General features: G+C 40.5%; 1 protein-coding gene across 1 annotated transcript; it reads right to left on the bottom strand.

The window, feature by feature from the left end:
* Positions 1–239: 239 nt before the first annotated feature.
* On the bottom strand, positions 240–12093 carry DIRAS2 (DIRAS family, GTP-binding RAS-like 2). Its single transcript, XM_009995687.1, has 3 exons — positions 11993–12093; positions 1635–1760; positions 240–924 (listed from the first exon to the last, which is right to left on the bottom strand). The coding sequence occupies exons 2-3, from the start codon at positions 1719–1721 to the stop codon at positions 412–414; spliced, it is 600 nt and encodes a 199-aa protein (XP_009993989.1). The 5' UTR covers positions 1722–1760; positions 11993–12093; the 3' UTR covers positions 240–411.
* Positions 12094–23772: the final 11679 nt, after the last annotated feature.

Genomic DNA, 23772 nt, shown 5'->3' with positions numbered 1-23772 from the left:
CAAAATAGTTTGTCCACAGCATTCTTAAAAGGCATGGTAATGCCACCATCATGCATTTGTATGTTGTAGGTTTCTTCATGGCTATTTCTTTGTCTACCTTCTAACAATATGCATTGCCTTCTCCTTATGTTATACACAAATGTAAATAATATGAAGCTGACTTGCCAAACCTTCCACATTACATCTTTCTTTCACTTCCAGATTTTTTTTTGCTGATAGCTAGAGCAGATGTTTTTTAAATTGTTGGCTTTTTTTCACAGTAACCATAGTAACTAATTTTTTAAAATTCCAAGTATTTATTTTAAATCAGATACTAACAAATAGGGTCTTACATGGTTATTTCCTGTCTATAGATTTCACATAAATATTGTAAGAGGTGAGACTGCATTACTGACTCCTGATAGTGTAATTTCACATCATCACACATTTGTCTTTCAGCTTCTCTTTCCTTTTTTGCTGTTTGCTTTTTTTGCCATCAATTTGTAAACTCACAGTCCTGCGTTTCTCTAAGTTTAGCAATTCCTGGAATAACTCTTTCACATTGTGGTTCAGCTTAGCAGAGGTCTCCATGAAGGCACATTTCCACTTCTTAGCTGTGGCTTCTCCTTCACTGCTGTCCACCTCTTGATTTTGGTTTTCATCATTTTTGTTCCCTACCAGCATTATTGGAATGCTTCCTACATCTCCTTTAATCTGACATATTTGTTCATAGATGGGTTTGAGTTCTTCCAAGGACTGTTGGCTGGTTATGGAGTAAACCAAAATGAAAGCATGTCCTTTAGAAATAGAAAGATGTTGCATGGCTGGAAATTGATGGCTCCCTGTAGTGTCAGTTATCTGCAAAGTACATATACTCTTATCACAGCTGATCACCTGTCGATAGGTGTCTTCAATGGTAGGGATGTAGCTCTCTCTGAAAGTGCCCTTCTGTCCTGGTTTGCACCAGGATGAAGCCAATTTTTCTTTTTACTGATTTTTTTTTCCTTCAGTAAGCTCTCTTGTAACTAGCAACAGTGTGTTCTGCTAGGCTGATAAGACAGTGGAATGTTTTTCTAACTACTGAGGCTTCAAGGCCACACCTGCACTCTGCCAGCTCAGACACTATGGGGAGATCTGTGACCCCCCCCGTAGGAGGCTGAGTTAGACAGACAGCAAAATTGGCCAAAGATATTCCATTCCATATATCTACGTAAGCTCAGAGGAAGGTCAGAAATCACAGAAGACAACTTCCTTCCTTCTTCTTCTCCCCTTCTCTTCCGTCCATGGCCGGCGTCCAGGGAGGACTCTGTTCATCCATCACCGTCGATCCTCAGGCTTGATCTCTTGTGACCCCCATAACTCTCTGCTTTCTCCAGCAGCAGCTCCGGGATTCCTCGGGACTCTTCCCAGTTCAGGGAAGTGCTGTGGGAGTTGCTGGGGTGGGGGGAGGCGAGAGGCTTTTGCCTACACCTGAATCTATCTGTATATAATTGTATATTTTTCTTGTATCATTCATTAGTGTTTTAACTAAAGCTGTGTAGTTTAGTTTTCAATCCAGCCAAGTCTCTCTCTTTTTCTTTCTCTCCTTCCCTACGTGGGTTGGGGGGAGGGGGGATCGAGAGCATTGTTGTCGGACCTGAGTCAAACTGTGACACCTTCACAAATCTCAAGACCAAAGAACTTTTACCCACGCTTCCAGCTCCAAACACAACAACCCTGTAATCATTGCTTTGCTCAGGCATGTTTCTCAGTGTGTCTGTTGCTCAGCTAGAGGAAAAAATCTAGGAAAGAAAATGGCAAAAACAACACAGTAGACATTAATACAGGCACATGTGGAGAGTGTACTTTTTGATACATTTCCCAATAAGAGATAGTAATGCGACATAAGTGATGGCAGACTAGTTGTAATAATTTAAGGAGATTTGCAGTGGATTACAGAATGTTCTGTTTCAGTAGCAAATTTAGGATTTGCAATCCAGCCTGGACTGGTAACAAAAACCCATCTTCATTACTTCATGATTTATTTCAAATTAACACTGTGAGTTTAAGTATTCTTCCTACTTATACTACTACTACTAACAGACCCAGAAATAAAAAAGCTACATCTGGGAAATGGTATTTGAACAAGGCGAAGGCCTAAATAAATTGTAGAAACTGAATTACCCTTCTGCTTCTAAAGATGTCTCCTCATATCATCGTTAAAACACACTGGTATATGTGTATGACAGTCAACTACTCTAAACATGCTACCTCTTCAGTAGTTAGGGAATTTATCTCCACTACAACTGGACAGCACTCCTGGCTGACATCTAAGACATATTTGTAGACTGTTATCCATGTGTTTTTCCACTTCCATTTTAGGTCAATGGGTACATTTTGGTAAACTGAGATCAGTCTGCCTTTTCATTCTAATCTTTATTTCACAGCAGATTATATGTGACTGGAGACATGCTACACTTATCAGAAAGCTTCCCAAAACATTTTCACAACGTTTTTAAGTGGCTAATATTGTCAACACTGGCAAATGCCATTTCAAAGGTCACAAAACTCTGTGAACCCTGAAGACAATTCCCCTTAACAAAATCTGCCTGTAAGCAATAGGACCAGAAATATTGTCATCATTACTAAATAACAGAAATGGTAGAGCTTTCACAGAGCTGGTAAGTTGTTCTGCCATCACTAGTGGTTCATTAGGTACACAGCATATACACATTTCTTTTTATATGTAGTGATATTTAATCAAATAAACACTAAAAAAGAACTGCAGAAGTTGAAGAGGGTCTCGGATATTGTTACTTTTCAGGCCAGTGCTATATAAATATATATAAATAGAATGTGTGGAACTAACTGCAACATTTGCTGTGCCTGCATCTTTTATTAGGAAAATGGTTTGGTGGGATTTTTGGCAGGAAGGGCCCCATGATTGGCTTCAGTAAGAACCTCAGAAGCTCCCACAGCTCCAAAACCAGCCAAGGAGCTATTTAAGAGACAATGGATGCGCCTCTGTGATTAACATATGAAAGAACTGAGATAAGACCTCAGAAGAGCAAGCAGTGAGGGACAGCTGAACTGGAGAGGCAGAGAGTGCTGGGTGTTGGTGATGGAGATGGCAGCTGTGCCCCTGCACTCATGAAGGAATGTTGTGGAACATTCCTTGAAGGTGCCAGGAGGGGTGAATGTGGCCAATGGACTTGGATTTTGTGGCCAGTGGATTTGCTGCCAGTGGACTCTTGATTGCGCAGCTTTGGAAGACCCCAATGCCAGGGGAGGTGGCTGTTCCCGAAGCCCCTGTGACTCTGTGGGAAGCCCAGGCTGGAGCAGCTCTGGACCTCGTGAACTTCCTCATGAAGGAGAGGTTCGTGGAGGACTCTCTCCCATGTGAGAGACCCCATGGGGAAGCAGGGAAGGGCTGTAAGGAAAACTTCTTCCTGAGGAGGAAGAAGCAGCAGGAACCATCGGCCTGTGAACTGACTCTAAACCCCATCCCCTGCCTCGTGTGCCGCTGGGGGGAAGGAGGGAGAGAAACTAGGAACAAAGTGATTTGGGCCCGGGAAGAAGGGAGGGGTGGGGTAACATCTGCAAGCCCTGCTCTGTGTGTTGTCTGTGTCCTGTGTGTGTTTGATTAGTGTAAAATTAAATTATTATTTTTCCCCAAGTTGCGTCTGTTTTGCCTGGGACCTTAATCAGTGAAGAACACTCCTTGTCCTTCGTCTCAACCCAGGAGCTCTGTCCTCCTCATCCCACAGTGTGTGTGTGGGGGGGAGTTGAGCAAGCGGCCATGGGACTGTTCCTTTGATGTCGTGTTGGGCCCAAACCATGGCAAGAAAACACTGCTCTGTGTATTTCTCTAAGAGGGAAAACCCTGTGAGGAACAAGGAAAATGGGTGAGCAGCTCATGCTGTTGAGAAAACAAACAAAAACAAAATAGCTAGCAAGAAATGAAAATGGAGGAAGCTATCAAGACACTGTTCCACTAAGAGTAAATTTGTACTTAAGTACTGCGAACATGAAAAATCAAAGCAGTCACAGACATTAGAGTCCTGGGCGACTGCAGAGAATGAGCTTTCATGAGTATTATAGTTCAATGATTTTTGTGAGCAAAAAGGCAAGTAACATGACTATTTCACCTCAGAAGCAGCTTAAGCATTGCGTCAGATAATACATAGGCTAGGAATTACAAGAAAAAATTGAACTATGAAGACTTTTACTATGAAAATCAGTGAAATGCTGAGTAGAGAAATGAAATTTTAAAAGCTCTCTGAGTGTACTCCTGCCATGTAAACACGCTTTAGCATACTCAGAAATCACTGACAAATCTGACACATACAGTTGCCCAAAAGTTAGAACAAATTGAAATGTAGCACCTAATGGCATGAAGTATTAAGTATCAAAAAAGCTTCTAAGAGAATCTGAAGTGGCATGGTAACAATCCTCAAATGCATAGTTAGCTATCGCAAAGAGGGAGAGTGTTTATCTGTAGTGGGAAAAAAAATGAATTACTGGGTTTCCATGTAGAATAAATTCCTGTTAGATGATAGGAAAATTTTAAAGTGACAAGAAGAGCACATTGATTGCTCTAGGGAGATTTTGCAGACTGTCTTTAGAAATGACCATAGAATCATAGGGTAATTGTGGCTGGAAGGGGCCTGAGGTCTCTGGTCCAGCCTGATGATCACAGCAGGGTCAGCAATGACAGCTGACCCTGAAAGGTTGTTCTGTCCTGTTGTGATCTGAAAACCTACAACATTTCCCCCAGCCTAAATAGACATGTTAAATAGACATGTTTAGGGACATGATTTAAGCACTGAACAGGTAGATTAGGTTATGGTTGGTGGACTCAGGCTATGGTTGGTCTTGATGATCTTCAAGATCCTTTCCAACCAGGATGATTCTGTGTGTGTGTCATTCTGTGTAAATTATCCTCAGTGCAAATTTTTTCACCATTTTATCTAGTCTGAACTACCTATGTTTCAACTCATAACTGTTCTCTCATCCTCCCACCATCCATTGCTGCACAGAGTTCGACTGCATCTTCTTTGTGGCTTTCCTGTAAGTTATAGGGGGCCACTTAATGGTGCCCCACAAACTGTGTGTTCTCCATCCTGAACGAGATCTGGTCCTTCAAACTGCAGGGTGGGACAGTTCTGCAGCCTCTGTGAAAATGGCAGCCTTAACTGAATCTGAACTCACTCCTTTATTCATGTGTTTCTTCTACTGGGGGTGGTGAAACCAGACAAACTACACAGCTATTGTCTGATAAGTGCTGAGCAGAGAGGGATTATCACTTCCCTCAACTGACTGGCTGTACAGCCCAGGCTACGTTCAGCCTTCGTTGCAGCCAGGGCCACTGCTGGTCATGCCTGGCTTGCTGCCCACCATGGCCCCAAGGCCTTCGCCATAGAGCTTCTCTCCAGCCTGGGTTGGGAACAACCTTAGTTGCTGCTTAGTTTGTCCCACATGCAGGTCTGTTAGACCTAAAGATCATCAGTTTTACCTAGATAAACAATACAGCTCAGAGCAAACAAAAGAGAAAACTCGTACAAGGCATTTTAATCACACGAGATAAAATCTTCCATAAATATTTTGTATCATGCAGTTGCATTCTCTGTGTGGATATGGTCAGAGACTCTCCAGTGGTGAAAACAGTTTGGTGTGATTGTGAAGCTTTTGCACCCAGTTGTGCGTTTGTTAAATCTTTTCATACCACCTATTAGAATTTTGATTTTTCTTTGTCTTACAATCCATTAACTAAGACACAGAACAGGACAAAATAAAGTACCACACTGTTTCATAAACTTTCAATATTCTGACCAATGTGGGTATGGAAAAACTAACATGAAAGAAGTCTGACTTTTCAGATGTACAGCATGGTCTCCGATTCATACCTTGAAAACCTATCTGTTTCATTAAAGGCACATTGAAATCAGCAGTTCCTTTTTATACTTTAGAACTGTCATTTTCTAGAGTTTGTGTGTAAAAAAGCCTCATTTGCTGCCTTTGCTACTTTCACAAAAAAACCCCAAAACATTAGTGAAAATTTACTATCATCCTCTGAAGTTTCAGGTTTAACAAATCTATCCACACCTAAAAAGGCAAAGTAACATAGAATCATATAATCACAGAATCACAGAATTGTCAGAGTAGGAAAGGCCCTCTAGAGATGATTCAGTCCAACTCCCCTGCTAAAGGAGGATCACCTAGAGCACATTAGTCAGGACTGCATCCAGGCAAGTCTAGAATATCTCCAGAGAAGACTTCACAACCTTCCTGGTAAGCCTGTTTCAGTGCTCCATCACCAGCCTAGTAAAGAAGTTTTGCCTCGTATTTCAATGAGACTTCCTATGTTCCAGCTTGTGCCCTTTGCTCCTCATCCTGTCACTGGGAACCACTGAAAAGAGTCTGGCTGCACCCACCCTTCAGATGCTTTTCGGTCTTAACAAGGTCTCCCCTCAACCTTCTCTTCTCTAGGCTAAACAGTCCCAGCTCTCTCAGCCTTTCCTCATAAGAGAAATGCTCCAATCTCCCAGTCATCTTTGTTGCCCTCCACTGGACTGTCTCTAGTAGCTCCCTGTCTCTCCTGAACTGTGGAGCCCTCACCAGGGCAGAGTAGAGGGGGAGAATGATCTCCCTCAGCCTATTGGCCACACTCTTCCTTATGCAACCCAGCATTCCATTGGCCTTCTTGGTCACAAGGGCATAACTGTTGGCTCGTGGTTAACTTACTGTTTACCAGGACTCCCAGATCCTCCTCAGGACTGCTTTCCAGCATGTATACTCCTAACCTACATTGGTGCATGGGGTTCTTTTTCCCCAGGTGCTGGACCCTACACTTCCCCTTGTTGAAACTCATTAGATTCCTCTCTGCCCAGATGTCCAGCCTTTCCAGGTCCCTCTGGATGGCAGGACAACCTTCTGGAGTGTCAGCCACCCCCTCACAGTTCGGTATCATCAGTGAGCTTCCTGAGGATACACTCTGTCCCCTTGTTTGGGCCACTGATGAATATGTTGCATAAGGCCAGACCAAGTACTTTTCCCTGTGGGAAACCACTGGCTACAGGCCTCCAACTCCACCCTGTTCCACTGATCACAATCATCTGAGTTCTGTCACAAAGCCAGCTCTCAATCCACCTCACTGTCCACTCATCTAGTTCACACTCCCTCAGCTTCCTAATGATGATGCTATGAGAGACAGTGTCAAAAGGCTTGCTGACGTCAAGGTAGATGACATCTGCTGCTCTCCATTTATCTAGCCAGCCAGTTGCAAGGTCACAGAAGGCTATCAGATTGGTCAGGCATTGGTGAATCCATGCTGACCTCTCCCTGTTACATTATTTTCTTCCACATGTTTTGTGATGATGTTCAGAACATTTTTTTCCAACATCTTACCAGGGACAGAGGTGAAACTAATGAGCTGGTAGTTCCCCGGGTTCTCCTTCTTGCCCTTTTTGAAAAGTGGGCAAGTTTTCTTCCCAGCTCAACAGACCAAATGCTGCAATTTTTACTCAGTTTTCAATAGTTTTAATTCATCTAAGTAGAGATGGAAAGACAAATTAAAATGTTGTATGCTCACCTTTCAACATTTGGGCCATTTTGCCATTGGGTAGAGCAGTAAGTTTAGAAATGGAGTTATATGCCACCCATATAAAAGGAGGTTGAGAGACTCAGTCTGACTTTTCATCATACATATGAAACACTAAAAAATCCCAAATCAAGAAGGAAAACTTTCTAAATAATCATTTGGGTCAAGAGACCCTGGATGTAAATTCCATATACTATGAGATTCATGACAATAATCCCAGCAGAGGGAACAAACTAGTTTCATATGAATGTGTGTATTTATATGGAACGAAAAACTGCTTTCCTTCAGCAGAGGAAACTGTAAAAAGGCCAGTGACTGTTTTGTCTTTCCACGGTAGTCCTGAATTCTTTAATGTTAATTTGCGACTATTTATGCAAATCTTCTACAGCAGTACTATTCAAGGTTAAAGGCTCCTGACTTACTCTTATGAATATAACACCTATTGTTACTTTTCCTTGCTGAGATGGAATGGATAGCTCAGTTGCTATCCTGAGCACTGGAATACCAATATTCTTCCACAGCCCAAATGATACCCCATTCAAAACAATGTGACTTAAATTGAGAATACCACTATCTGTCTTGCTGTCCTAGCTTTGCATGGCAGGTTCTCAAAAATCCCTACCTGCTATTATACTACACATTGCAACTGTTTTGTTGGGCAATAACTTGTGAATAGGTTAATGCAGTAGCTTTCAGGACTCAGATGGATCCGTGACGACTAATTCAGTAAAACAATCCCATTAACGATATGCTTCCAGGCACTAGTAAGAAGGCTGCCCTTCCAAGTAAAATTTTCTGCAAATCAGAAAGGGTTTTAAACAATTAGGCAATTAAATATACCTGTGGGATATGATACAGGAATGACAGCTTTCTGATAGGAGTTTCTAATGGTTCAAAAGAAGTTATTTGCTGTCTATGATGTGTAATTTATCATAAGCTAGTTTAGGGTTAAAATTTTATTTTTATTTCTTTTTACTGTAAAGTGTATTTTCTTTAAGAATTAAGTTGCATAGCTGCATCTCAGGATTTTCACAAAACAGAATCCATTCCCTACTGATTTTTTAAAAAGCAATTTCACACTAATCATCACTGTCCCATCTTTCAGTAGTTTCAATTCTGAAGTAAGAAAAATAGGTTTAGCCTTTAGAGTAGTTTTCTCTCGATTCAAGTTTCTTGTCTTTGTAGCAGTAGACAAAATTTAAAAAAACCCTTATATTCTAAAGATTTTAAAATACTTCATTAGTAACACATAGTACCGTTTTAATGTTTGCATCAACAAATCAGAAAAACTATAATATGTTTTAGTTGTGTTTACAGCAATATTTTGGCTATTGATGGTACCTAATATTTGATTATTTAAATTACTAATTTTTTCAGAACAGATAAAAAGTGTAATTCTGGATTTTCAGGGAAGACTAATAAAAATAAATATAAATAAATAAAAGAGGTCTCCTTAGCTTTACATTAATTTTAAGTCAGACCTACTGGACATTTGGGGAAGGAAATATCTGCAGCCCAGGAGTGGATTTGCTCTTTTCATATGGCTGCCTTACTACATGCATATTTTAAACGAAGATTCTAAAAGGCTGTCGTAACTTCATTGACACTTAGTCAGACTCAACTAAAACCAATTCTATTATCTGCAGTCAGGGTGGGGGTGACTGCATTTTGCTGCCATGACGTACTGCAGCCCTGCACAGTGAGAGAAATCAGACGCTGATTTTCATCTCTGGTACAGAATTCAATTCAAATGTATTTGTTGCTCTTGACCTCAGTGTAAATTCAAAAGGGCATTTCTCACAGACCTGACACAACCTTTTTGACATTTTCTCTTGCCTTCTCTTTTACTAATTTTAAGAATTATATAGAAATCAATATTTTGTGGTTGAAAACAAATATTCATTTCTGAAAAAAAGTAAAATAAAATATGCTCTGTTTCAGTACAGTGGACCTTTTCCATTGCCTTTCCATTATTTATATATTAATGTTTCACAAAATTCCCATTTTTCTTCCTGCATGTAATAAAGATAATTGCTCATTTAGGTCTCGTAACACAAAGGATTACAGGGAAATTAACAAACACTTGGAGGTAGACCTATATACTAAACAAAATCTCCCACAGCAAATACTGTTTTAGTTAAAGTGTAAGAATGGTCTGATGCTCACACACAGCTTATTATATATTACGGAATAGTTACTGACGCACACTGTGATTGAATGCAATTCAGTGTAGCATGTAAAATAAAAGCATAAAAAAGGCAAGAAACTGATCAGGTTATAAAGAGAAAGAAGTAGAGGAAAAGAGAATATGGAATTTAGTGTGGTGATTCTGTATCAGCTGCTTTGAACCAGAATACTATTTATAGCAGGGTGTTAAGATAAGTTTGAGAGAATATTGCACACTCTTGTCACAATGAAACATGAGTTTGCTTTTCACACAGGATGGCGGGATCTTTGCAAGGGCAAGCATGCTGGTTAGCACAAAAGAAAGTTACCAGATGATCCTTAAGGGAAACTAGAACCAGCACTTCAGTAACAGCATTATCAGTTTATATAGTATCCACTAGTTCTTTTGGTACTGCAGAGACTACAGTGTCAGAGTAATATAATCTAGTCCACTTGGCCAAAAGAAGCCATGCTTCTGAACTCATATGGTCTTCCAAAGAGTTCTGCTCTACATGGTGAGAAGGGGATATTACCTAGCCTGATCACCTTCAGGGCTTATTTGTTTTTTGGTGTAAACAGCAGTGCAGCACAATCTAGGAAGGAAATATGCTTTCATTTAGCTCTGATGTGAGATGTACTGAAAACTTTTTCCAAAGACCTGTAACTATTTGCAAACAGACTTGTTAATGTGGACAACTTCCAGTGAATAGTAAGAATAGTATTTAGTAGTGAAAGAGACCTCCTGGTTTATCAAATCAAATTATTTGTCATTGCAGACAACCATTTCACATAATCTCTTCCATCAGGTTTTAGCTGAAAAGCATCTAAAACCTTTTTTTTCTATTACTTCAATGAGAAGGTAATTTCAGAACCTTGATGCTCTAATGGTGAGAAAAATTCCAGCCTAAGAGCCCTTTAACACTCATTCATCTTTTCTCCCCGATGCAAATAAACAGCTGTACATTGCATGTAGTTCCCCAGTTGCATGGGGCTGTTGATTTGCAGCTGTGTAATTGAATCTGTTCCACGTTTGGACAGCTCTTCATGAAGCGCCTCAGAAATGTGGTGCACAGCATGACAAAGAGCATGAAACCTGGAGGGATACCACACTTCATAACCCCTGAACGATGGGCATTCTGTGAGGACTGGACACTACAGCATTTAGGAAGCATAGCTGAACCCTGAGGGGCAGCTCGTGAACATGCGTGAAGTCCCAAAAGGACACTGCAGGGAGAGGGAAAGCCAAAATAGCCCTCTAACCCAGAAGTAAAAATTGCAAAACCTGCAAACTTTCTAGATACAGTAAGCTGTAAATCCTGGCAAATGTATAACAGCAATCAGTTGCAGCAGCAGTTTTGTTTATATGGATAGGTATTGCAGCAATCAGTTATGGTTTACATTGAAAGGTATGGGATGCACACATTACATACCTATATGCGTGCGCATTTATAAACAGGCATATATGTAACCATGTATGACTAAGTGCTCATGAAAACGAGACATCCAGAAAACACTAAAAATTACATACAGCTACAAATCTTGTTGCTCCATACTGGGCTCACCCAGCTGCAGCTGAGACCTGCAGCAGGCAGAGTACCCCACATTTCATAGGGAAGACAGCAAGAGAGGAAGTATCACATCTGAATTCAGTCACTCACAAACACTTGAGAATGGCCTTTTATGATTTATTTGATTTCATTTAACTGAGAGGCACAATCTACTGAACAAATAAAATATTGCCTCTCTGTCAGCAGAATGCTGCAAAGTTGTATTTGTTTGAAATAAAGCAACACGTAGTGTTATTTTATTCAGACTCCACATTTTTGTATTCTGTCAAATAACTTAAATTAGCCTTCGTTTAAAAATAACATATTCTCTCCTTAAACCACTGCAGCAGTAGAGGTATAATCTAGAGCAAAATTCAGCACCTCGAGTTTTAACAAAAGGCAGTTCACAAAAACAGTTACAAAGCCTGTATCAGCACCCCAGTACACAGAAAAAGTAAGTCCTTTAAATGGTCAGTGTGCATGTGACCAGCTTCTGACTTCCTGCTCAGCCACAGCTTACAGCATGACATTTTCTCTGAGATAGACACTTGGCTCAAATCTTGCAGTCACAACTCATGCAAAACTCTATTGACTTAAGTGGAAATTCTGCCTGAATAAGGACTGTGGATTTTAGCAGAATGAAAGAAAGACCTCTTATCTCAATGCAAAACTATGATTTATTGTACGAGGTCATGTAGAGGAACAAATTAAAACTACTTACCTGCGTAGGAAGAGAAAGCTCAAAATGTTCTTCAGTTTCTGCCTGTCATCACACCAGCTGTTCACCCCCTCTGCCCTGGGTTTCCTCCATCAGAAAGGAGTCGCTGTCTTGACCGAGAGGGCTGCGGCTTCTTCCCCCTCTGCCTTCCCTGGGGCCCTGCAGCGCCTGCTGTGGGACTGCTGCCCTCTGCCTCCTCCTTCTGCCCAGAGCCGGGGCCTTAGCTAACGGTTTTGTTGTTTGATTGAAGTCTCTTTCTGCTTTACGAATGGGCTGATTCCAGCCCCTGCTGCTGCTACTGCCTAAATGGCGGCTGCGGAGCTCATCTCGGCTTTTAACCGCCACCTACTGAATAATTGAGGAATCTGTGTAAAGTATTTGTGCATAGACTGTAATTTTCTTAACAAAGGTAGTAGTTTTTTTACAGTAAGTCTCCGACCACTCAAAATATTCTGTAGTTTATAATTTAAAACTATAGTTTTCATTAATCTGTGCTCATAACTCTCCCTTTCAGTACCTAAACAAAGAACAAGCCTCTTCCTTTAACTTCAAAAATCTTATAAAACTTTTTGCTTAGGCTAATCGCCAGTGGACATAAACCCGCCCCTCTATTCAAATAATTCTAGCTGGAAAATTAATCTCTTAGGTTCAATATTAATTCACAAAAAATCAAGAAATGGCTTTTCTTTCCAGACTAGAATTGAAGTCCAGTGGACATGTTCAAACTCTGGCTGCAGAAAGGAAGTGTAAGGACAGGGCTTCCCTGAATCCCCAGGGAGAAGGTATAGGGAGATGCTACTTTCATAACAGTAGAAGGGTTATGTAGCACATATTATTATTACACAGTTATGTAGCGTAATTTCTGTAAGCTTGGAACAGGTAGCTGAGTTCAGTCATGGCATAAAGAGACTCTGTGCTCATCCTGAGGAGTGCTTGCCGTGCAGAGGACTGGTGGCACCCAGCATCACTGCACAGCTGCATGGAAAGTGTTTAAATTTTGGGCTTGCTGTGTCTGCTGACAAAAGCATGTGTGGATGAATTTCTGTACAGCAATGGACATGGAAAAATACTAGAGCTGTTCGTGCAGGGAACAGAAGAGCTGTACGAGCAAGAAACAGGAGAAAAGGACACTTTAGTAACAGGTTAAAGGAACTTTGTAACAGCAGAATACAAAGAAGGAACTGAAGCAGGACCAGTTAGAGATGCTGATGCCACAAAGACCACAAAGAAGACCATATTCAACAAGATGCAGGTTTAGCAGAAGAAGTATCCAAATAGTAACTTACTACAGCGCCTAAAGTATCAAAGTTATAGCTCGTCATAATGCGTGAGCAATAGGTAATTACTAACCAATCAGTTAGCATATTGAAGACGTAATGATCTTTGTAATAAACCTATATATACTGATGTATATATCATATACTGATGTACCTAACAATAAAATGGAGCATTCACCATAACTCTATGAGCATCGTGTGTCTGACTCCCGCTCACCACAACAAGCATGGGTCAAGCAGCTAACTTCCAACAGCTAGTATGATTTGTTAAATGCCACTCTTGGTAAAGGATGGCTATGCTTTGCTTGCTTTCATGAAAGATTTATTAATTGTATTAATGCTTCTGATGAACACAGAAGTGAAAACGTTTGTCCTCTATATGCACATTCACAGAAGTGCACATGTATTAGCACACATGATGACCTGGCCAATATGCCCTGAGGAAGTAATCTGCAGTGGTGCTTGGTTCAAGTACAGATTAATCCTGCCCCCTGCTTCTATAGGCTACCAAGCATCAAGCCATGGATCAAACCACATGCCACTCCAAGCCACAGATGATAGATTTTTCTGCTGTAAGATACAGGGAGGTTACATTGCTCTGAATGCTGATGTTAACATGGGGCAGAATGGACAGAGTCTGCTCATAATAAAGAATTGCCCTATGCCCAGCAGCACCAAGGACCTCTACTCTGCAGCTCCAAAATATGTGAATACTGTGCCTTATATTTTGCTGACTGTGAGGGAAAGTGCAGAGGGCAAAGGCACAAAGCTCTGCAAGACTATTTCTGTTACAAGCTTTCCTTACAAAGAAAAGCCTTAGGCAAGCTATGTGATTATTTTGTTTCTCTGCTTTGTCCAGATCTAGACAGCATTTTTAAGGAACAAGAGACCTCCTTAGCTGGCAAAATATGAGCTGGCTAGAAGCTTGAATACACATTTACCACAAACCTGCGTATGCACTCAAAGTACAGGTTCTGAGTCAAAATTTAATCTATGGCCCATGTACAGCATAGGAATACAAGAAATTCTTCAGTTTCTTTGTAAAAGTTGAAGATACGCTTGTGAGATTTTCTCTCTGGAAGGCAGAACATAATTTTGACAAAGAGCAGCCAGCAGAGAACAAGGACTAAGCTTAGTTTTGTATTTTTGGAATGGCTTTCCTCCTGTTAAACTCTCTTTTTCACTGGAATGCTTTCACTGTACCTCACCCTGGCTAAAATACATTCTTTTTCTATTACATACTTGGAAAGCAACTGTCCTAGCCATGCAATGTCAAAAAGAATCTAGTTCTACAACTATCTAGTTATACAACTATCCTTAAAATCACCTGAATAATTAACATAAAACTATAATAATGCCTTTTTTTCTCCCTATACTGTATTTCCAAGTTCTGGTAAAAAGTGAGCTTATGAGTTGTCTGTGTCTGCAGTAGGAAGGTCATTACAAAAGATCTCAGAATACTAATTTTTTTCATAAAGAGTTACTGGAGTTTTTGTCCAATTGGAATAAACCAATCTTAGAAAAAAAATACATTGAATGTTTTTCAAGACAATTGGTGGTCCACAGTGAATCTGTGAACAACCTGTACTTGGTGCAATATTTGATTCCTACTTTGTGAATATGATACGACTGCAGGTACAAGAAAGGTTATCACAAAGGTTGTATTTTGTATTTGTGCACTGCATTTGAATCTGAGGCAATATCCAACATTTATTAAATGAAGACACTGCTATAGACTGTAGATGGAATTTGTAGTTTGAAGAAAATATTGACAGAACCCATTGATCACAATTTTCTTCCCCTTAGATTTCAGTGGATTTCAGGCCAGGCTTTTTCACTCAACTGCAATACAATGAATGCAGTTGCCTTTAGACACCCTTTTGACCTGCAGTTTCCATTATCGGCTATTACTCTGAATCAGAAGTTTCAAAGTTTTCACCTGGTTCCTGGGGAAGTGAATGGCACAAGAAGATATTTTTGCTTTATTGCCTATGTGAGGGTTATACCTCCATGGCTTCCTTCTGAAAACTTGAGAACAAGCCAGGGTTTGCTACTGATTTGTAGGGAGAGCAAGACAGGGCTTAATCCTCACTAGCTACTAGGATTTCAGATATCATAAAGGTGATTGAAGGAGATAGGCTATTTAGTCCATTCTGTAATATCTGTCCAGCTACACAGGAGAGAGTGTTACTGTCACTGAAAAATTGTAGCTAACCATTTAATCTGATTTTCTGTGGAATGAGAAGAGAGTGTAGGGCTACTCAGTATTTATCATGACCATTAAAAATATATACTGATAACATCTATAATAATTGAACAAGAACAGAAAACCAGAATTTGTTGTGAAGAACAAAAAAGAATCACATTTAACTGGACTTTTTTTCTTTTTCTTCTGAGATATATCTCACTAAATCATGCAGAAACACATGTACACACAGGAATAGTGACTCAGTATCAATAAATCACGAAGAACTGTTAATACAGAAGAAGTGACTATGCTATGTTATGAATCCATAAACAAGATTTAATTTAATAGTATTAATTTAATGGTATTAAGAAGACTTTGTAAAAGTTCTAAATTGTTAAGAACCCCTTATAGCAAAACAGGATATTTTTGTCTTAGTTAATTTGTACAACCTCCTATCACACAACATACTGGATATAAACTAATATAGTAAGAACAGTCTCTCCATTTGCTGATCAATAATCACACTCAAGCCCACAGTGTTTGACCCATAGTCATCCAGGCATACTGAAGAATCCCTCTGTGAAGGAGGATGCTTAAGAAACTTGTGATGTGATAAAATGTACATGAATCGCATTAACCAGAAAAGTCATTCTTCACTGTTTGCCATGATTCCACATATTACTTTTGTACTTTCAATGCCACATTAACATCCCTTTATAGCAGCCTTCCAGTAGCTGAAGGAGGGCTGCAGGAAAGATGGGGAGGGTCTTTTCACCAGAGATGGCAGTGATAGGACAAGGGATAATTGTTTTAAACTGAAAGAAGTGAGATTTATTTTAGACATCAGGAAGAAATTATTCACCATAAGGGCAGTAAGGCACTGGAAGAGATTTCCCAGGGAGGTTGTGGAAAGCCCCTCCTTGGAGGCATTCAAGGCCAGGTTGGATTGGGATTGGCACAGCCTGGTCTAGTGTGAGGTGTCCCTGTTTATACCAGGGAGGTTGGAATCTGATGATCTTTAAGGTCCCCTCCAGCCTTAACCATGCTATGGTTCTGTGATTCCATGATTCTACGAACTGTTCGTTTCTTGATAAAAAACAGTCTGAAACTTGCCAACACTCTCTGTGTTTAAGACTAACTGGTTGAAGTATTAGCTACAAGTATTCTGTAAGATACAGGGAGGTTACATTGCTCTGAATGCTGATGTTAACATGGGGCAGAATGGACAGAGTCTGCTCATAATAAAGAATTGCCCTATGCCCAGCAGCACCAAGGACCTCTACTCTGCAGCTCCAAAATATGTGAATACTGTGCCTTATATTTTGCTGACTGTGAGGGAAAGTGCAGAGGGCAAAGGCACAAAGCTCTGCAAGACTATTTCTGTTACAAGCTTTCCTTACAAAGAAAAGCCTTAGGCAAGCTATGTGATTATTTTGTTTCTCTGCTTTGTCCAGATCTAGACAGCATTTTTAAGGAACAAGAGACCTCCTTAGCTGGCAAAATATGAGCTGGCTAGAAGCTTGAATACACATTTACCACAAACCTGCGTATGCACTCAAAGTACAGGTTCTGAGTCAAAATTTAATCTATGGCCCATGTACAGCATAGGAATACAAGAAATTCTTCAGTTTCTTTGTAAAAGTTGAAGATACGCTTGTGAGATTTTCTCTCTGGAAGGCAGAACATAATTTTGACAAAGAGCAGCCAGCAGAGAACAAGGACTAAGCTTAGTTTTGTATTTTTGGAATGGCTTTCCTCCTGTTAAACTCTCTTTTTCACTGGAATGCTTTCACTGTACCTCACCCTGGCTAAAATACATTCTTTTTCTATTACATACTTGGAAAGCAACTGTCCTAGCCATGCAATGTCAAAAAGAATCTAGTTCTACAACTATCTAGTTATACAACTATCCTTAAAATCACCTGAATAATTAACATAAAACTATAATAATGCCTTTTTTTCTCCCTATACTGTATTTCCAAGTTCTGGTAAAAAGTGAGCTTATGAGTTGTCTGTGTCTGCAGTAGGAAGGTCATTACAAAAGATCTCAGAATACTAATTTTTTTCATAAAGAGTTACTGGAGTTTTTGTCCAATTGGAATAAACCAATCTTAGAAAAAAAATACATTGAATGTTTTTCAAGACAATTGGTGGTCCACAGTGAATCTGTGAACAACCTGTACTTGGTGCAATATTTGATTCCTACTTTGTGAATATGATACGACTGCAGGTACAAGAAAGGTTATCACAAAGGTTGTATTTTGTATTTGTGCACTGCATTTGAATCTGAGGCAATATCCAACATTTATTAAATGAAGACACTGCTATAGACTGTAGATGGAATTTGTAGTTTGAAGAAAATATTGACAGAACCCATTGATCACAATTTTCTTCCCCTTAGATTTCAGTGGATTTCAGGCCAGGCTTTTTCACTCAACTGCAATACAATGAATGCAGTTGCCTTTAGACACCCTTTTGACCTGCAGTTTCCATTATCGGCTATTACTCTGAATCAGAAGTTTCAAAGTTTTCACCTGGTTCCTGGGGAAGTGAATGGCACAAGAAGATATTTTTGCTTTATTGCCTATGTGAGGGTTATACCTCCATGGCTTCCTTCTGAAAACTTGAGAACAAGCCAGGGTTTGCTACTGATTTGTAGGGAGAGCAAGACAGGGCTTAATCCTCACTAGCTACTAGGATTTCAGATATCATAAAGGTGATTGAAGGAGATAGGCTATTTAGTCCATTCTGTAATATCTGTCCAGCTACACAGGAGAGAGTGTTACTGTCACTGAAAAATTGTAGCTAACCATTTAATCTGATTTTCTGTGGAATGAGAAGAGAGTGTAGGGCTACTCAGTATTTATCATGACCATTAAAAATATATACTGATAACATCTATAATAATTGAACAAGAACAGAAAACCAGAATTTGTTGTGAAGAACAAAAAAGAATCACATTTAACTGGACTTTTTTTCTTTTTCTTCTGAGATATATCTCACTAAATCATGCAGAAACACATGTACACACAGGAATAGTGACTCAGTATCAATAAATCACGAAGAACTGTTAATACAGAAGAAGTGACTATGCTATGTTATGAATCCATAAACAAGATTTAATTTAATAGTATTAATTTAATGGTATTAAGAAGACTTTGTAAAAGTTCTAAATTGTTAAGAACCCCTTATAGCAAAACAGGATATTTTTGTCTTAGTTAATTTGTACAACCTCCTATCACACAACATACTGGATATAAACTAATATAGTAAGAACAGTCTCTCCATTTGCTGATCAATAATCACACTCAAGCCCACAGTGTTTGACCCATAGTCATCCAGGCATACTGAAGAATCCCTCTGTGAAGGAGGATGCTTAAGAAACTTGTGATGTGATAAAATGTACATGAATCGCATTAACCAGAAAAGTCATTCTTCACTGTTTGCCATGATTCCACATATTACTTTTGTACTTTCAATGCCACATTAACATCCCTTTATAGCAGCCTTCCAGTAGCTGAAGGAGGGCTGCAGGAAAGATGGGGAGGGTCTTTTCACCAGAGATGGCAGTGATAGGACAAGGGATAATTGTTTTAAACTGAAAGAAGTGAGATTTATTTTAGACATCAGGAAGAAATTATTCACCATAAGGGCAGTAAGGCACTGGAAGAGATTTCCCAGGGAGGTTGTGGAAAGCCCCTCCTTGGAGGCATTCAAGGCCAGGTTGGATTGGGATTGGCACAGCCTGGTCTAGTGTGAGGTGTCCCTGTTTATACCAGGGAGGTTGGAATCTGATGATCTTTAAGGTCCCCTCCAGCCTTAACCATGCTATGGTTCTGTGATTCCATGATTCTACGAACTGTTCGTTTCTTGATAAAAAACAGTCTGAAACTTGCCAACACTCTCTGTGTTTAAGACTAACTGGTTGAAGTATTAGCTACAAGTATTCTGGATCAAACATTTTGTGCTGGTTTGGATGTTTGGTTTGGCAGGTTCTTTGGTAGGGGGGGAGGGGCCCCATAGGTGGCTTTGGTAAGAACCTCAGAAGCTCCCACAGCTCCAAAACCAGCCAAGGAGCCATTAGAGAGACAATGGATGCACCTCTGTGATTAACATATGAAAGAACTGAGATAAGACCTCAGAAGAGCAAGCAGTGAGGGACAGCTGAGCTGGAGAGGCAGAGAGTGCTGGGATGAAGATCCAATGGTTGAGGAGGAAGAAGCCCAAGCAGAAGTTTCCCCTGCAGCCCATGAGGATATGGCAGGCTGTCACCTGCATTCATGAAGGAATGTGGTGGAAGATTCCCTGACAGTGCCAGGAGGGATTAATGTGGAAATGCTGCCAATGGACTTGGATCATACCACTGTGGAAGACCCCACGCCATGGGATATGACTGTTCCTGAAGCAGGCCATGACTCTGTGGGAAGCCCATGCTGCAGCAGGCTGCTTCTAAAGGACTGCACCTTGTGGGAAGGACTCGTGAAGGAGAGGTTTGGGAAGGACTCTCTTCCATGGGAGGGACCCCGTGGGGAAGCAGGGAAGGACTGTAAGGAATCCTTCTTCCTGGGGAGGAAGGAGCAGCAGGAACTACCAGCCTGTGAACTGACTCTAAACCCCATCCCCTGTCCCCCTGTGCTGCTGGGGGGAAGGAGGGAGAGAAACCAGGAACAAAGTGATTTGGGCTCAGGAAGAAGGGAGGGGTGGGATAACATATACAAGCCCTGCTCTTTGTGTTGTCTGTGTCCTGTGTGAGTTTGATTAGTGTAAAATCAAATTATTGTTTTTCCCTAGGTTGAGTCTGTTTTGCCCATGATTTTAACTGGTGAGTGAAACGCTCCTTGTCTTTTGTCTTGACCTGAGATTCTAGTTGGCCTTTGTTCTCCCCATCCCAGTGTGTGAGAGAGAGAATGGGGTGTAGTGAGTGAGTAGCCACATGGCTGGTTCTTTCTTGTCAGGTTAGGACCAAACCATGTCACATTTCAATTACATCTAACATTTCAAGAAAGGTCTTGCCTTTTTAGTTATAGACAGTGTATTACATCCTTTGCAAATAACATTAGTTTTATGTATGCACTCACAATTCCCAATTTTCTCTTCAGACCTTATTGTGTCATATTTGAAAATGAAACTTTCACCATAGGTTGACATCACAGATCTAGTTGGTACTCAAATCCTTCAATTACAACATAGTGGGATGTGAGTGAAGGGAAAAGAGCCATAATTCACTAGATTGTTGCTCCCAATTGCTATTGAACTTTTTTCCATATAAAGAATAGAATCAGGGTAACTGTCTCTATTTAGTGGTCAGGGTGAACCAAAACACAGAGAACCCTGCTGCTCCCTATTACTTGCCCTCACCTTCCTGGGGAAGATAAATGGGGTGTAAGTAAGGTTAGAAATTAAAATGGAAACAGCCTTACTAGAAGAGGGAAGGGATAGAAAAATATGGGATAATAATGAAAAACATACTAATAGGTACAAAACCTGATTTCACTGGTCACATAAGTGACCAAAAGTCCCTCGTGGCAGAGCTGGCTCAGAAAAAGGGGCCAGGGCTCTTCCTACCAATGGGGTCAAATCCTCAAGGGAGTATAGTGAAGTAAAGGCAGGAGCATGAGGATTAATGAAGGGAGGCAGGAAGGAAGAAGGGGCAGGCTTTTCTGTCCTCTTGGCTTTTAAAGGGAACGGCAGGAAATTGAAGGCAATACTGACCCCTCTCTGTTCTGCCTGCTGGGTCCCTCAAGGTCCTAAACAACATCTTCTCTCTAGGTCCTCATAAAATAAAATTAGCCTGTGCCCCTCAAACCAGACAGTGACACTACAGGAAACAATAGATAATTGCTAATTAGACATTAATTTTACTATTATGAAACTCTTCCTAGTATCAGTGGTTTAATCTTGTTGCTTTGCAGAAGGACAAGAATGGTGTTTGGCTTAGAAGCCCTATAGCATATGTGAACAAAATTTGCACATTTTTGTAAATTATCTGGATTCTACTGTATACACAGAATACTAGCAGGACTTTTCCATGCTCTCCTCTTGACCTTGGACTAAGTCTATTGTTACATCTCACTTATACCAACTAGATTTGCCAAAATGCTTTTCACTACCCTCTATGTCACTTTTCACTACCCTCTATATGTTGTATACAGAGGTGAGCACTGTTGTTATCTACCTCTTTCTTTATGATGTTTACAGCAGGAACTAGACCCAGGTATCTGCCGATGTTACCTGCTAATCTGAACCCTATGGTCTTTAATTGCCTGACCATCAACTGGTTTCCTCTCCTAAGTCTGTCATGTAATGTTAAATAAAGCAGCAGTATTTGGCACCATGTATAAAACTGGTACTGATATAAATCAGAATCTACTTCCTGCATCTCATGTAAGCAATTATTTAAAACATGTCTTTTTATTTTTCGTTGTCATGCAATGCAGTGATACTGATCTGCTTCACTTTCCGTGTCCCATTGCATTAATCCTTGACTCAGTTGATTCAATCCTCTCATTAACATTTTTGTCATCACTGAGAACTTAGGTGTCTCTGGCAATGTTTTAACAAGCAATGTTCTATCACTTTGTCAAGAATAGCTGAGGATTTAACCCTCAGCTGAGAGAAATGCTGCCTTTCACCTGGTTAACACTGAAATTCATCTTTCCTTGTCAAGGTTAAAGGAGGAGCACTGAATGCCACAGCCACCTGCCTCCTTTCCAACAAAGGCAGATGAGTCTGGTGAAATTTTCCAGGGTGACCAGGACATGCAGACTAGGCTGTCAGCTCTGAAAACTAAGCAGAAATCAGGTTGTGTTCTCTGCTTCTGCAGGGCAGCTTGCTTAGCTGATACAGCTTGTCAGAGTGAAGAAGTGGAGCAGGCTACCCTTTCCACACATTCTCTTTCTGGCATTAATCGAGAAGGCTTGTGCCAGCATTGGCATGAGCCTAGTAAAAGATCCCATGTACAGGGAGCTGCTTCCTCCCATCTAAGATGCCCTATCTTTAACCAGTCAAAGTCAGGCAAAAATTCTGTATTAATTTTCAGATATGAAAACTGAGTAAATAATAGGAATAATAAAGCCTGTTGATAATACTTCTGTCAGATCCCACCTCTTCACCACTTGGACAAATTTTCATTGGGGTTCCATGTAAACTATGGGAATAGTTCTATCTGCCCTTTACTTTTTGGTGACTTTTCAGTTCTCTTTATGGTTCTTGCTACATATTTCTCTATTAAATATCTTAACATTTTTAAGGCATTTGCTGGTATCTGTACACTTAGTCATATCTGCAGAGCTATGTAAAATGTCATGGCTTCAGTGACACCTGATCCTTCTCACCAATAGTCCTTGCTTCATGTTCAACCTATCACTGTGGACTCACTGAAGAAGCCAGGAAGTCAGACATATTTACCTGCTTCACAGCGACAACTTTTCTTCTCAATGGCTCTGCATATCCTTAGAAACACACAATCTTGAATGAAACATTTTAACAGCAACAATAAAAAAAACCCACAACAATAAAAACCTCCAAAAAATAAATGAAACTGCCACAGTGAAAAAGAACAATATGATAGACCTAATTTATTTCATCTGAATTATCACATGAAATAGCTTAACCAGACAAACAAATAATTAAAAAGCCTTACTTTTTTATTTTTTATTGTTAGTTATTAATTGCCCTAGAGAATGCACAGGGAAGTGGACATTACAAAATTCATTACCACTTTGGAAATTATGTTAGCCAAGGTATCAGGAGCGATCTTCCAAAGCAGAGAGAGAACAATATCCCCAGAATCCAGGAGGAAGCAGTTAATGACATCTACTGCACCTGAACACTCACAAATCTATGGGGCCAGATGTGATACACCCAAAGGTATTGATGAAGCTAGCAGAGGAGCTTGCCAAGCTTCTCTCCATTATTTATCAACAGTCCTGGCTAACGGGGGAGGTCCCACACGACTGAAGGCTTGCCAGTGTGATGCCCATCTACAGGAAGGGCCAGGGAACTATAGGCCTGTCGCAAGCTAATACTGGGGGGCTACCGGCTGTCAGGTGGTTTCATGACTTGCCCCCCCCGACCCCGATGTGGAGGGGTTTGTGAATCAGACCGAGGGTCACACGTGGTGCTGCCTCTCACGGAGGAACCGCCGCTGCGGGACCATATCTTAGGGTGGTAGTTAGAATGTACCCCCACCACGCCCACAAATTGCTGCCGAGACCAAGGTTTACTTCACGAATTAATCGGTTTATTAAGGGTTAACAGAAACTGAGGGATTAGGGAAAATGCAAATGTAAGTGGCTACCAGGGATATATATATATAT

This window comes from Chaetura pelagica, unplaced genomic scaffold (genome assembly GCF_000747805.2).
Source record: "Chaetura pelagica isolate M959 unplaced genomic scaffold, ChaPel_1.0 scaffold163, whole genome shotgun sequence".
NCBI lineage: Eukaryota > Metazoa > Chordata > Aves > Apodiformes > Apodidae > Chaetura > Chaetura pelagica.
This window is presented reverse-complemented; position numbering and strand designations above follow the sequence as displayed.

What these genes read in the sequence shown, in the direction of transcription:
- DIRAS2 (XM_009995687.1), bottom strand. Translation starts at nt 1,721, where the DNA reads ATGCCTGAGCAAAGCAATGATTACAGGGTTGTTGTGTTTGGAGCTGGA. An exon ending in TGGTCTTGAGATTTGTGAAG is followed by an intron (nt 925 to 1,634) that starts GTGTCACAGTTT and finishes CCAGGACAGAAG; the next exon opens with GGCACTTTCAGAGAGAGCTA.